The following is a 16,379-nucleotide window of genomic DNA, read 5'->3' on the forward strand; positions in this document are numbered from 1 at the left end:
GGCATGAAGTGAAATTCACTGAAGTGACATGTGCATAATCTGTGTGTCAGCTGGTACAGGATGTTCCGTTTGATATTTACTCTGTGCACTACTCTCACATTTCAAAATTCAGTCAACAGTAAACACTAACACTGCTCTCAGTCGGCGTGGCCAGTAGTAGAAGCTCCACGTTTAGGTACCCTTTGGTCAGGAATGTGAGGCTGTGCAAGTAAGGCTCTGACTTGGAGGTTACTGCCATGCTGCTTGTGTGGAAGAATTAAAAATAACTCCTTATAATGCCAATCAGTTTTAGGATTAAGGAAGGAAATAATCACATCTAATAAAGTGTACTTGAAAGAGAAAAGCAGGTTCTGTACTTTTCCTTTGAAGCATTTCAGGTTTAGATAATGTGATGATGTCATATTTTTGCATAAAATCATACCTCTTAATATTTGTAAAGCTGAACTGAACACGTTTGGCTTGCAAAACTACAGTGTACAATTGTTGCATTTTGAACATGTTAACGTTTTTGCCATTAATCTGAAATATGATCAATGGACTATATAAGTTGGTAACTGTAGATTGAAAGTGGGAGGTGTCGTGATAAATTTCAGATGTTTAAAAGCAGGATTAAACATGGCTTAGCTTCTGGGAGTCTTTCAGGCTAAAGTAGGCTTTGTTTACTCACTGCATGTATAAGAAGATACTTAATGCTTCAGTAATAGTTAAAAAATCTCCTGGGTTTTCTAAATGAAGATGAACTTTAACATTTCTGGTCCTACTTCATATGCGATTAATTAAATCTGTGCAGAAAGGCTTAATTAACTTCTTTACACAGAGTATGCTCTCTGAACTTGAGTTTGCTGCTGGTATGTGTTGTAAAGTCTTGTGTACACATCTTAGTTGGCTGCTTTTTATTAATTTATTTTTCTTTGCCATAAGCCATTCAAAAATTTACCTTCAGTTATTTTTTTTTCCTGCAGTTAATGTTAGGCTGAGTGATGCTATCATGCAGGATGTTGTACTAAGTCATTACTCCAACTAACAGGAGTAAGGCAACTGTTAAAATACCTGTGTAGAAATACTATTCCTAAGCAGATTTTAACTGTGTACTTTGAACAGAGGCTTTTAACAGTTGTTTGAAACAGAAATAATTAAGTTTGATGTGGTATTTAAAACAGTACTTACACAGGTGAAGAGTTTGCCTCAATGTTTAATAAAAATGTTAATATCTTTTTCTCTTAGATAAAATCATAGTGAATTGTAAACCAACTGTGTTTAGAAGGACTGCTGTGAGGAAAGGGCTTCAAATGTGGATGGAGTATTGTTAAAGCTAGCACATACCTCTGAGGGGTTTGTCCTGCTTCTGCCATTGCAGTATTTAAGTGTGCTTTTGAGAGGTTTCTAGAATGGTGGTTGAATCTTTCTGCTCCGAAAGATCAAGACTAAATAAAGGGGTTGAGTAATATGAAGTAGCTGTTTCAATTATAAGAACTGGACCTTCTGTCAGCACTCACTGCTCTTTTGCTATGTTCTTTTCACACTGTTTTGATTGTGAGGATCAAAATAGATTGCTTACCTCCAGAGAATCCAAATGTGCCAGGTATTTTGATTATTGCAATGTTGAGTCCATGTTAACAGGAGTATTGAAATATCCATAGCTCTACAGAAAACCTGTTAGAAAGGATAAAGCTGAAAATCTCAGTCTTCTGAATGATGAACGCATTATGTATATTTTTTTTTAGTTTTATCCTAATGCTTATTTCCAGTCATATTTTCCCTGAACTGTTAGAACTTCTAGGACAATACAGAGATCTTTTGTTACTTCAGATACTGCTGCTAGGTCTGGCTAAAAGGCATTATCCTGTGATTTCCATTGCAGTTGAGAGTGGTACAGATACTGAATCTTAGGTAGATCTCTTAGTTTATTTTTGACTAGCATTTACAGTTAATTTGAATTGGTCCATAAAACTGAAAAATAACATTAGTTAATTGGATATCATTTCTCTCCTGATCTGTAATATTTCAGTTTAGTCTTTGATCCTCTTCCTTCCCCCTTTAGGTCTTTGCTCTGGTCTTTCCTTCTCAGTTCCTTAGCATCATTAAAACACACACACACTTCTTTCCAGGAAACACCAAGAGGATCAAGAGGATTAAAACTACTAACTAGTAAAACTAATTTAAGTAATAGTTTGAAATGCGTGCTGTTATTTCTGTTAGGAAAATCTGTCATATCTGAGACTTACCACCTATGTGGTATTTTCAGTTCTGCAGCCTGTATTTTTAAAGGTTGAATTTTATTATGGGGGAAGAAGAGAAAATGCACAATTAAACTTCAAATATTTATAGGCAGTCTGAAAGTGAAGTCTGCTTTAAAAGAAGTGGGGTCTGTGGAAGATAATTATCTAGAAAGCAGAGCAGTTAAGTGATGCTTAGTGCCTGGAGGTAGTTTTATGAGAAGTGGAGGCATAATTATTTCTGTCTCCTAACTGTGTTTTAACTTCACAGATTATAGTCATCATCATACTACATGGTCACCTCATAAGGCATAAGAAACAAAAATGCACAAATCAGGTGTGGACTTTGTGTCTCTCCAAGCTTGAACCTTGGACTGTCTGTACTCCTGATTTCACTAGGGACAGGGAGGGCAAATTACAGAGAAGGCTGAGCAGGTCAACTCGGATTTGTCACAGTTATTTTGTATGCAACAGATCACAGAGGGGATGTAGAAATTCCATTCTGATTTTCAAGTAAATGTAAACCAAAAAAAGTAATATGTAAAAATGTACATAGGATGAGTTATTTTTTTTCACTGTTTCTGAACTCATTACAGTTTTTTTCAATGTACGTTTTGAGAAGGAGTCTCTGAAGGATGTGAGGTTGGCTTTGTTTGCCTTCTTGTAGAAAGTCTTTTAGGCATGCAGATAAGAAAATTAGTATGCAGCTAACGGTGTTTGAGTAATATGAATTATTTTATGAATGCAGTGTAGTAGTAATGATGATAGGTCCATAAGGTCACTTGAGATCTTTATGGAAACATTCCTAGAGTATTTAAAATATGGTTTTTAAGGGAAATAAACTTTTAAACCTTTGATGTAAAAATTGATTGTTTTCTATACACACATGTATATTTTAAAAATACATGTATTATGACAGCTTTCATATTACTACGTGTAATTACTGGAGGCATTTTTTGCCCTTCAAAGTCAAAGCAAGCATATAGGTCAGAATTGTAGGTCAGTCAATGTAATTTATTCAGAAGCTATTTTTGAATTTGCTGAGCTAAAACAGAAAACCACAGTATAATTTCTAGTGTCATTACATTAGTCACAAACTGACCTACAGAGGGAATTAAAGCTGGTGCTCAGAAGTAGCTTTATATCCCTGATTACCTGAGGCCAGCATGCTGGGTGTCTAACGTCATGTTTTCTCAACCTGCTTGTAGGTTAATTGTCTTTGTCATCTTGGCAAAGGATGTGGTGATCCTGCAGTGCATAGTCATTTTAATTTCCCCCTACCCCTCCTGAACTTTTAAAGGCTTTGTCCTTCCTGTAGAAGTTAAATCTGGTATTATATAAGCAATTATTATAATTGTAACGTCTGCATTGACCTAAGTGTAATCAATACTAATGCAGGTATTGAGGAAGCCAGATTTTTGCCTGAGGGCCTACCTTATAAAGGCAAGGCTTCCAAAGAGAGATGTTTCAGGATTCATACCGAAGACAGTGGAAGGCACTTGTTCAAATAAATACATATTCTGGTTTTCTTTACCTGCATTTTTTTTTGCCAATTGCCAATCTTCCTGCCTTTCTTTATGAATTTTTTGGTTTGGTTTTAGTGTTCTGGTGTTTGCCCTTTCATGGCACGGGAGGCAGAGATGGAAGAGGCATTATTTTAATACATAAAGGATGGTTAGTTTAATTTAGGCAGTTTCCAGTCTTGCGTATGGGCATGATCTATTCTTCTGTCTGGGAAATTAAAACATCTATTCTCTGTTTAGGAAATCTGGAGGGAGAGCCCCACTTGTGAAGAGATGACGTGCAATGGCCCAGATAACTCGGAAGCTTCTGCCGCTCCGGCCGGCGACAGTGAGCAGGAGTGGGGGCAGGAGCACTGCAGGCTAGGCACTTTTGTTGAGTTTCCACTTGACTGTCCTGTTTCAGCAGCAGCACTGGCACGAGCTGGCTTTGTTTATACTGGAGAAGGTGACAAAGTGAAGTGCTTCAGTTGCCATACAACTACTGAAGGATGGGCGCCTGGGGATTCTGCAGTTGAGAGGCACAAAAAACTTTCCCCAAACTGCAAATTTATTACTGAATCTACTGTTCTGGAAAATAACACAGATCCTCTCACCCAGAACTACCAGCATGGAACTGAAAATGGTTCCATCAGTTCAGCCCTCCTGGACACTCTGGATGACCCATCTGACCTGGAGGCAGATTACCTTCTGAGAACTAGGCAGGTTGTGGATATGTCAGACAATTTCTATCCTAAAAACCCTGCTATGTGCAGTGAAGAGACAAGATTACAGTCTTTTCACAGCTGGCCCCTCAACAGCCAGTTGACACCGAAGGAATTGGCTAATGCTGGATTCTATTATACAGGTGTTGGTGATCAGGTGGCGTGTTTTTGTTGTGGTGGAAAACTGAAACAGTGGGAACCCAGTGACAGAGCTTGGTCAGAACACAAGAGGCACTTTCCCACATGCCTTTTTGTCCTGGGCAGGGATGTGGGAAATGTTCCAAGTGAATCTGTTCCTAGAGTGGCCCGAACAATGCACAGCATCCAAGGAATCCATCTATGGCAAAATATGGAAAACGTTTACAAACATTTTTAACTTGGATATATCCTGTTGACAAGGAGCAACTTGCTGAAGCTGGGTTTTATAGCGTAGGTAAGTCTTGAAATGGCTGGTATCTTCTATCAAAGAAATTTTATTAGTGTCTTGTTATGAAAAATACAGGATGCATTTACTCTGTAAATGATTTCTCATAGTTCTTGTGTAAAATGATATATATTATATGAAGTATTTTTAAGAGGAAAGTGTAAACTTGGTCATAAATACATTTTTAGCAGTGAAACATCCAGGTGTGCTTTCCTGGCCTGCTAAAGCTCTCATCATACATCTTTCACAGTGACAATTACTGAAGTTAATGTTTTTTTCAAAGAGGAAGTGCTGTCTTCCAGATATCTACCTTAAGCTTGGGCTTCTGGCCCAAGCAGAAGCCTGCAGGCAGCACAGTCCAGGTCGTGTGCTGTTTGATGCAGTTAACACGTTTGCACTCTCAGCACTCAGACCCCTGACTCAGGCAGTGCCAGCTGCCTGCTGTAAAAGCTCTGTGAAGACACTGACTGCAGGGAAGGAGCTTTTGCTTACACATGTGGTGTTTGACTTGGGTGGGACTCCAGCCTCTTTGTGCACTTGTTTCCCAGTCAGAGTGAATTGCACGGTGCTGTTAAAGCTCTTTGAAATTCTTCACTTAGAGTTGCTGTAGAAGTACAAAGTGTTGCTATTATTAGGCCACAAAGAAAAGGGATTACCTGTGATAATTTCTTGCTCTCATCTTTACTGGCTTCTCTCTTAAGAGCTCTCAGAACGTGTAAATCTGACTCCCTTTGTTTGTGACCATAAATAAAGCCTTTGATATATTCTTGTACAAGTGATACATAGGCTGTATTTGTACCCAGTAGAATTGTTTTTATTGATCTCTTGGATTCCTAAAAGTACCCTAGCTTCTCACAGCCAAGTGAGGCCTGTATTGTGGAGATGCATTAATTGGGCACCAGCTTACCAAACCCCATGGCTCTTCAAGTGAATTCTGTGAAAACTTTGCTTCCTGTGGCCTGAGAAGGACTGAGTGAGCTCTGTAGGAAAAATCTCTCCATGCCTCCTCTCCTCTCAGTAAATGCAACATCTGAGCAGTTTCTGGCTCAGGCTCTGGTTACAGTGGGCACAGTGCTAGAACAGAGGGGATGCAGTTTCTCCTGCAATCTCCTCTGTTGGTTATGCTGCTGCTGGGTAGAGTCTGTTAAACTTGATGGTGACATGGAGGACAAAAAAGACATGTAAATATCCTCAGTGCTTTGTCTTAGACCACTTCACAGCCTGTTCACCTGTGGATCGAGCTAACTGACAGTAGCTTTTTTTACCTTTTGCTTTCTATCTGTATAACCTCTTGCTAAAATAAGATTCATGAATATTTCATGTGACTCTTCTATATTTTAAACTCAAGTCTCATCTGAGCACTTGTTTCAAATCATATGTATTATCCCCTCCTTTAGAATTGAGGTCTTTTTAGTTACAGTTGCTAGTCAATAAAATATCCTTTTTTCCTTAATGATGTAACTTTTTAGTTGAAAACTTAGTGTGGTACCTAGCAGAAGTATGTAACTTTATTCTCATGTGTTTCCTTAGGTAATGGTGATCATGTTGTGTGTTTCCACTGTGGTGGAGCACTGCAAGAATGGAAGGAGAATGAAGACCCATGGGATCAACATGCCAAATGGTTTCCAGGGTAGGCTATTATTTACTGTTTCCTTGTTGCATGTCGGCCTTATTTACAATATATTAAGTTTTAATCACAGAGCACACTAATAAAGGTTTCAGAAGGTTGACAATGGCTTAACATTGTTTAGATTTATGAAAGTAACTTAAGAGGGTTTTCTTGCCTTCCTCCACTTCCTTCTCCTTTAGTTTTGTCATGTATGTACCAAAGGAATATTAGGTATCTTTCATGTTTATATTTTTCCTTTTCAATAAGTAGAAAAGCTTTGAAGGAAATTTTTTTTCCATAGGGTCCTTCATTTTGTTCTTTTCTGCCTCCTGTAGTCCTGCTAGAATATGTATAATCATAAACATATGCTTTAATGTTATATCAGAGGCCTAAAAGAGAACAGTGGCCTAATGTCTTCTTTGAGAGGTAGGAGGGAGTTCTTCTAGAGTGGGTGGGGAAAAAACTAGAGGCTGGGGGCACAATTAACTCATTAGAGGTGATCAGTCTGAAAGGTTGAATTCTGAAATTGTACATTCTGGGTAACTTTATTTTTAGGTCAGTGTTGTTTGTATGTCAGCATGTTTGTAGGAATTATTAAAGGGAAGAGAAGATTTCTATGCCTGGACTTAACTGATGTCTCAGCTAGCAGAATTGTGAAATACTGAGAATAGAGGATATCTTTCCCTCAGTACCCAGGTACTACATTGTAAGTGTTATTTGAATGGCTTCAACGTGGGGAAGTTTGTAACTTATGCTGGCATGACTAAAGGACTGAGGATTCCAGACCCAGAAGTAGTTTTAAGAAAGATTTCCAATTTTATCTAAAATCTGTCTTGAATAAAAGTGGACTAGTATATGACTCATTGTTTCTTCCAGGTGGATAAGAGCTGTCCAAGTACAAAGACTTAGTTACTTGTATAATATTGATGAAATTAATGTCTTGTATGTGTTGGCCACCAAATTTGTCTTGGGTGGTGAGTGGCTCTCTGGAAGCTGGCAGTCAGTATTTATGCATTAGCTGTTCCTGGTACAGGCAGCTTTTAATTACTAGCCTCTGCCACTTGAAAGAGATGCTGTTCCAGGGTTTTGGCTTGGTGCAGTGAATGGTTCAGATGCATTTTCTTGCTACATTTCACTCCTTATATGGGTTTTATTTTGGTTTAGTTTGCTTAAATTATGTCATATTTATTTCCTCTCAGATTGTTAACTCTCTTATATGGAGGGATTTTTTTGCACATTAACTCCAGTGGCAGTGTGTGAGTCTCACAGTGTGCTGGCTGTGTCCATGAACACCACACCATGCTGGTGAACTAACTGCTGAAGCTAGTGACAGCTATTGTCGAGGAGTTGCAGCACTCCCTAAATGTTCTGGGAGGGAACAGCTCTGCCCAGTTCCTAAGACTGCTTGGAAAATAGTGAAAGCAAGCATGTAAGGCACCTGTCTGACCAGTTACTGCTTTTCTTTGATTGCAAAAGGCTAGAAGAACCAACATTTGAACATAATGTTTGTTTTTCATTGGAGTCTAATAAACCTGGGGCAACAGCTGTCATGACCAGTAAGTCTTGGCTTTCTGTTTCACCACAAGTGTGGAAAAAGTGCTGCTGAAGTGATCAAGATGTTTTTAGAGATACTTATATTTAGAGATTTCAAAAGCAAACATTTCTGTACGATGTAGGAAATGTATCAGTGCTTTCCAAAGTTATGTTGTCAATTCTTGTTTGCTGCTTATGCAGTTTTATTTGAACTAAATGTTTTCATTTATAGGTGCAGCTTTGTGAGAAGTGAAAAGGGACTAGAATTTATAAATAATGTTCACTTAAGAGCTGGATGTAGGGATTCAACAGTAAGTGTCTTGCTTGTTAATCAAATGTCATTTGGTTAAAGTAGAAAACAATGTGATTTTTCTATGAAACTGTGCTTCTAATTGTCTGCATATCATTTAGTCCTGCTGCTGCTTCTTTCCTTGGCAGAAAGTAAAAAACATAGAAGTATATTCTGGGTCTGTTGTTCAGGTCTGTAGAAGTATAATTTGGTTCTATCACTCAGGTGTTATAGATCTCACAGTTCTCCTTAGCTGGGTTATTTTTTTATATATTTTTATATATATATAGTGGGTATAATCATGTACACACTATAGCAAAGATGACTTAAAATGAAAATACAGAACAATATGAAAGATGTGACAAAACACTCTGATCCCTTTGCAGTTCTTCAGAGCAGATTTAATAGCTCTAGTCACTAAAATAACTGAGACCAAATAGCTGTCCTCTGCCTTGTAACTGTATAGATTTCTTTCTGCCTTCTCCAGAACTGTGATTTTGACTGCCTGTATTTCACTTTCAGACAGAAGCTGCTGAAGGGACAATACTTCCTCAAGGTATCTGTTAAAAAACAAAACCAAACCTCCCCTATTACCCATATGTATAAGAAAGAAAATGGTTAATTTTAAGAATAATGCTATTACATTTTTATATAAAGCATGGCAGGCAAGTTCTTGGATGATACTCTTCCATTGCTTCTTTGCCTTTAAAGAACTGTAGAATGAATATTATTTCTCTTGGGGGAAATCTAATCATGGTTGGATAAATATTGTAAAGTGAAGAGTGTAAACCATGGAACAAGTATGTATAGGAGGCAGTTTTATTTTTGTAGCTGCTAAGTATGCATCAAGTATTGAGTTAGTGGTGCTGTGGGGTGAATGTCAAAGAATGCTGAACTGAAACAATCATTGTTGCTTTTCATGAGGCAGGAGGAGTTGGTCTGTTAAATGGCAAGGACTAGGGAACTGAAAAAGCTTAAATGGCTTCTTACTGTTCCAGCATTACACATTCCTGCCATGTTTTTCGCAAATATCAAGCAATAAAAAGGCAAGAGAGTTAAAGGGGTAGTAGGAACACAGTCCAGCAGCTTCATCACAGGGAGTGATAGCTGCTGCTAATAAAGTGGTTACACAGAACCTGTGTTAGAAGCCTCTCACACACTGCTTAGTTATGAGAGTGAAAATGAGGTTAGAAACTCTGGTTTTTGAACAATCTTGTTAAGTAAAGAAGAAATTAGTCATTTACATGTAACAGAAGAACTGGAAATAAGACAGACTCCTAACTAATCTAGTCAAAAAATGGCATTGAAAAGAGGAAGGGGGAGGTCCAGCTGACTGAAAAATGTTTTCCCAAAATAGTGTTGTGTCTTATTGTGGATAAACTTGCTGATTGTGCTGTGTTTTGGTTTTTGAATTCCATTTATTTATTTGTTTCTCTCAACATATTTATGATTTTTTTTTTCTACCCTGACCTGAATTAAAATTAATGTAGTTACCAAATATATATCTATTGTGCCTTGGATTTGGATGACTTTCAATTAATATTCGGTTGTGGAATTTGTGATGTGAATTATACAAGACATTTTCTTTAAGAAGCTGAAATAGTTTATTTGAACAGCAAATCTAGGAGGATTTCTGTATTGTGAATTGATGAAGGAAGACTGGGAGAGCTAGGATGGAAGACATCTCAAATCTTCAGTTTTGGGTGTTCTGACAAAGCAATTTTTATGACTAAAAAAATTCTCAAATTGGAAATATGGTTCCTTTGGCTAGATATTTGCAAAGGTGTCTTAGAGTATTGTAGTGAATACTGTTGGATAATCAGATTCATCCTTGTTAAATTGTTGTTTTGTTTTTTTAATTTCTTGTTTTAGATGATCTCTTACAGAATCCTGTGGTACAAAGTGCCATAGACATGGGTTTCAGTTTGTCTGAGATTAGGAACACCATGGAAAAGAGATTGCAGATATCTGGAGAAAGTCACACATCTGTTGAGGATCTGGTAGCAGACTTAAGTGCTCAGAAAGAAAATACAAGGGAAGAAGAACCAAATGAAATCCCAGTTGAGCAAGATGAGCTTATTCAATTGCAAAACCTCTGTGTGTACTTTCATATCAGCTCTTTAGTCTATGAAATATATCTTGTTGTTATCTGTTTATGCTACCCTTTCATTCAAGTCTTACCTAAGGTGAAGTTACAGTATTTCAAGAGATATATTTTTGGATGTTAAACAGCTAAAAAAAGACTATGTTAAAATATTTGAGCATAGCAGCATTTATATCATCCATAAGTCATATTAATACCTCAAAAGTGAAATCATTGAAATGATATTTGAGCATGCTTCTGGGAAAGGTTATACATGCTAACTAAAAAGTCAGAATTATTGTGACAATGACACTTAAAAATAAAAGCAAGATGTGGGGGCTCTGGTGGCAAAGCAGAATAGATAGAGCAACATGAGTTCAAATACTCCATGTACTCAAAATGAAAAAGTCTTAACAGGGGATTATTAATTTTTCAGTATAATGTTTTGCACAGGACAGAGGCATTTTCCTTCTTGGCCATCAAGCAAAAGTGTATGTCTAGAGGATGTTTCTTTTCAATTATTTGTGTCCTGGCTGTGCTGGGACATGAAAGCTGTGCTCAGAAAGCCACTGTGGTATGCTCTGCAGATAGACCAACCCAAATATTTCTATCTTGGGAGATTTGTAGCTGAAGACAAGCACATGGGTGAATGAATAGGGGAGAAGAGGCAATCTGTTTTTCATGGGAGGCAGAGGTCTTACCAGTCCACTATTTTAATAAGATTTTTAATGGACATTATAGGGGGGAAAAAGAACTTGCAGTGAAGAGGGATGTTATTTTCATGGTTGACTGTGCAGAGCTTTCCCCAGGTGGCAGGGGAAGGTGTTTGAAGTTTGCATTTCCAAATGGGGCAGACCAGAATAACGAAGAGCTCATGTACAATGCAAAATTGGGTCTTTCTGCATTTCAATTTTTTTCAGCTTTTGAAGTATGGGCACTTAGAAAATGGAGGCAGGGAAGGAAATCACATCTGCATTCTTTTCATTGAGGAAATTCTCTGAAGAAAGAAAAAAAAAAAAATAAATCCAAATTACTTAACCAGTATCAATGAGCCTTTCTTTCACCTTCTGTACAAGTTCTGGGAAAGTTGTCAATGGGAGGTCTGTGAAAAGAATGGCTCCTGATTGGAATATACATATCCTAAATTGTATAGATATTTCCAGCTCTTGCAAATATAGATAGCTGAATTCCCTGCTTGCATTGGCCTGAGAGATGTAGTGAGATGAGGGTGGAGGGAAGAGGATTCCATGCTGCAGCTTGGTTTCCTCTTGTAATTATTCTTTTCTTTTTGAAGGTGTGACCTTTAAATCATATGAAGAAAACCTTGTCCTTGTGTGTAAAGAAAAAAAAAAAAAGAGACATTCAGTGGTACTGTGTTAAATTCTTTTTATGTGTTTATTTTCCTTAGATCTCAGTACTGAAGAGAAGTTAAGACAGCTGCAGGAAGAAAAGCTTTGTAAAATCTGTATGGCTAAGGAGATAGCAGTCGTCCTCATTCCCTGTGGCCACCTGATTGCCTGCAGAGATTGTGCTGAAGCTTTTCAGGAGTGCCCTCTGTGCCGTACCACTATTTTGAAAAAACAGGAAATTTTTATGTATTAGTGAACTATGCAGCACTGGGGATGCAAAGATTTCCTACTTTACTGCTTTAAAAGTGTAATGTAATGTACAAATTGCATTAATTCCACAGTGCAATCACATGGCAATATTTAGATTTTTAAGCTGTCAATCTCCATATATGTTTTAACATTTTAAAAATATTTTCCTCAAGTGAGTTGTTTTGTATGTAAAAATCAATATTAAAAGGCAAATATATATGTTCTGTAACTTCTACTCATAGGCCTGCTTTGGGAAAGCCAAAGTAATGCAGAGCACTTTTTATGCCACCATTCCTTTGCTTCACTTTGGTAGGACTCTGCACAACTAAAGTTTATGCAGATACAGTTGTATAATGAGTCTGGCCCTATGTAAAACTGTATATAAGTAAATTTTTAAAACTACTGTATACATGTATTTTGTATCTGAGATTTCTAGATTTTCAAAAATGTTATTTAAATTGAAGGTACTATCTTATTTCCCAAACTTTGGTTGTTGACATAATTCAGAGAATATGTGTAAACCTGCTGCTGCAGTATTTCACCTCATCTTTGCTCCTGCTACTTCATAAGTTTGTATGTTTTGATACATTATTCCTGTCTCCCTGTTTATTTTTTCTGGTCTAGATGTATAAGTTGGCTTCAGTAAACTGGTGTTGGCCATCCATTTCCACAAAAATCCTGCCAGGTATAAAAAGAGTACATTAATTTCATTCCTTAAAAGGGAACTCGACAGGAATGGAGGAGGTTTTACATACCTTGTGTCCTTCAGGAAAGGAGCAGCCTCATTTTAAAATTCCCCCCTGTGCAGAAAGGTTTTCATTTTTCTGGGCTCCCCATTTCCAGAGGGACAGAGATCTGGAGAGAGGCCAGCGAAGGGCTACGAGGATGACTGGGGGACTGGAACACCTGCTGTGTGAGGAGAGGCTGAGAGACCTGGGGCTTTTCAGTCTGGAGAGAAGACTTAGGGGGGATCTAATTAATGTGTATAAATATATGTGGGTGGGTGTCAGGAAGGAAGGGGCAATCTCTCCTCACTCATGCCCTGCGATAGGACACAGGGCAGTGGTCACAAACTGGAGCACAGGAAGTTCCACCTCAACATGAGGAAGAACTTCTTTATTGTCAGGGTTCCAGAGCCCTGGAACAGGCTCCCCAGGGAGGTTGTGGAGTCTCCTACTTGGAGACTTTTCAGACCCGTCTGGATGCGTTCCTGTGTGACCTGCCCTGGACTAGATGATCCTGCTCTGGCAGGGGGTTTGGACTCAATTATCTCTGGAGGTCCCTTCCAACACCTAACATTCTGTGATTCTGTGATCTCAGCTTTTAACATTTAGCATTATTCCAGTTCATTCATCTGCTAATACTTTGCAGTGCTTCTGTCTGTAAGAGATTAAACACTGTACCCATGAAAATGCTTTCTTTTAATTCACCAGTAGTGGTAGAAGTCTTTCATTTTTGAATGATCCATCAGTTCAGCAGTTTGCAACATTTAAATGAAAAAATTAAGAACTATTCTAGTGAGAGTCACCTTAAAATACTTCAAAATATTTCTGATTGAACTGATCCTAAATTTTCCACTTAAAATATCATGTCTTTGTATTTAAGTACGGCTGGTTTACCGTCACTCTGCTTATGTCACTTCCTCAGTTTGTGGAGCTACTCTTCTGTGTATATATTTTTATCTTTGAGCACTAAACACTAAGATTTAGAATACACAGAATATAGTTTTTCACATTTAAAATCCAATATATAGAAATTTAGTGTCTACTCTTCTATTTTTTAAATGTGTTGTGATTATATGCTGCTATGATGTTATGAATATTTAAAGTGCATCTCAGTTGTTCCTTGATCAACATGTTTGATTCTCACATTAAGACAAAAAATAATGATAACAGAAGGTTGCTTTCTGTTGCTTTATTGTTTTGTAACTCAACTGTTACTAATGTAACTTGAGTGTTATTAAAGATAACGAATATATTTTAATCAGAGAAGAAATAAAGTCTATTGTTTGTATAAATTAAAGTTCATTCATTATAAAATTAAAATATGTACATTTTGCTATTTTTTGTAATAGAGTCTGTTTCTTAGAAATATATGGTGACTACTAATCATGAAGAATTCAGCACAGAAAGGTTTTGTGCCTTTTTGTGCCTTTGTGAGGAGTTCAGTGTTTCAGATAATTCATGCACACGAGGTTTTTGGGGACGTGGACTGGCAGTTCCCACAGGCTTGTTTCTGGGGGCCAGTTTCACTTACAGGGTGGGTTTTCTGTCCTTTTTAAGGAAAATTACAGGGGCAGAGGGTACAGCCTGTGAGCTGGTGTATCTCTCCTGAAATAGCCCCTTCAGTTAACATTGCAAACCACGTTACGCTGACTTGCTCAAGCAGATGGCTTGTTACCTAACCTTGACCTAAGTCATGTGAGAGAGACTATCTGGGTGAGCTGGATCCAACTCCCAGGCTGCAGAACTTGGCATGTGTCTCAACAAAGCTCTGTCTGGGAAAGAGACTGACCAAATTTTCCTTGGAACAGTTACAAAACTAAACCCTAGTCATGAAAAATTTTGGATGGAAGCATAGAATGTAAACTGCCCACGAAGAGCCTGGAAGAAGGTCACAAAGAGTGCCCTGGAATCTGAAAGGGAGAGCAAGCACATTGTCCAAATAACGTACAAGCAAATAGCATAAATGCTTTGTTTTAAAGCTTGTTAACTTTTCAAAGGTATACTTTTGATAAAAGAGTTATAATAAGTTATAAAAGAGAGAGCTAGAATAGCAATTCAAATTTTAATCATTCAGGAGCACTGAAGTGTTAAAAGCCTGTTAGTGAGATGACAAAATAACTGATCTGTAGGTTTAGTTTTTGGTACAAATCACGCTCAGAATTCTATTTAAACTAAATGTAAAAAAATAATTCATGTAGTCCTCAAATTTTGACAGCTTAAATTAGGAAGAGGGTTTTTTTTCAAATTACTTTGATTTTCATGATCTTAAACAGAGAAGAAATTCCATGGACACAGATATTGGGCTGAGTGTTCAAAGAAAGAGAAATGAAGGATGCAGACAAAGGGAGTAGAAGCACAGGTGCTTTGAGGAGGCTGGGGGCATGAGCCAAAGCTCGTGGCACAACAAGTTTTTCAATTATAGATTTTTTTAAAATATTATTTAAACACTTATTTTAATAGTGCCTGGTTAGTTTTGACCACAATATTCCAGCTTTTTTGTTGTTGTTGTTGTTAGTTGTATGTACAGCCTGCAGCTACAGGACAAAGAGTTTGCTAAAGATTTCAAAGCATTGTTAAACCTAAGATGTAGGTTTTTAAAGTTAGCTTTTATGTTAACCTAACTACAATGGGTCGTTAGAATTTAATTATAATTGGGTGGGAGGTTAATGCAGACCCTTGATTGAGGAGGTGTTCATGCAAAGCTTCAGGCTGAGGTGTCCTTTAGTAGGATGAGACGTTGGAAGGGGCTGTGACATTTGCTGCCGCAGTATTTAGTAACTCCTCAGAAGAAACTCCCTTTGGCCTTTCGAGGCGTGCAAGTTCTAGCGCCTGACGTGTAAGCTCTGCCCCAGGGAAGGTCAGCTTTGCACAGAGTGAAAAGATCTTTCTGGCTTCGGCAGTGGTATGTGAGCAGTGAGTTGTCACACAAGGTTCTTCACCCTCCATTTTGTGGTCATCGACTTGTACCAGTAAGAAGGCCAGATGCCAAAAAGCGGGCTAGAGGAGCACTTCCACTGCTGCCCCAGGGGCTCTTCATTGCTTGGCCTGTGCAGGATGGGTGGGTTTGCCTTGGCTCTTCAGCCTGCCTTGTGAAGGGGGTGATCATCTCTGTGGAGTCAAATGGGAAGAGCCAGTCTAGTGAGATCACCTTCATTCCTCATGGCACTAGAGTATGAGTCTCTCTTACTCTCCCTCTTACTATTTTATTGTGTGTTCTGCATGCATAACTTTTACTGAGTAGCTTGGAAATTTGATCAACAGCTTTCCTTCCCCCGTGACTCTGCTGTGCCTTCACACTCATTCACATCCTTGGAAGTATCTCACTGTCTTTGCAAATGCCACTGTGTCATGTTGCTTCAAGAGATTCACTAATGTTGTTGTGCAGCAATTAGTGTGCTGTAATTATAATGTGGCTTTCTATGAGGAAGCACAAGACCTGTGACAACAAAGAACCTTTGCTGAAATTCAGGTTTTATGTTTGTTGGTTTCTTTCTTACCCAGGAATTCCCATTAGGTAATCCTGAGAGCAGCATTACAGTACCACTGTGAGCATTAGTGCAGAGAACATGGCTCTGTGACAAACCTACCAAAAGAACTTGTCTGCTCCTAGGACAAGGAAGAAGACAGTATAAATCCAGTTCTAAATGGCTTGGATGAGCAAAACCCCAAGGAAAATCT

General features: G+C 38.1%; 1 protein-coding gene across 1 annotated transcript; it reads left to right on the top strand.

Moving 5' to 3' along the window:
• Positions 1-4,012: 4,012 nt before the first annotated feature.
• Positions 4,013-11,980, top strand: LOC103780543 (E3 ubiquitin-protein ligase XIAP-like). Its single transcript, XM_008948232.1, is given in 7 exon segments — positions 4,013-4,736; positions 4,739-4,873; positions 6,395-6,494; positions 8,239-8,317; positions 8,818-8,851; positions 10,168-10,392; positions 11,787-11,980. Coding segments are annotated over 7 exon segments (1,491 nt in total).
• Positions 11,981-16,379: the final 4,399 nt, after the last annotated feature.

The sequence above is a fragment of the Merops nubicus genome, unplaced genomic scaffold (genome assembly GCF_000691845.1).
Source record: "Merops nubicus isolate BGI_N331 unplaced genomic scaffold, ASM69184v1 scaffold21629, whole genome shotgun sequence".
Taxonomy (NCBI): Eukaryota; Metazoa; Chordata; class Aves; order Coraciiformes; family Meropidae; genus Merops; species Merops nubicus.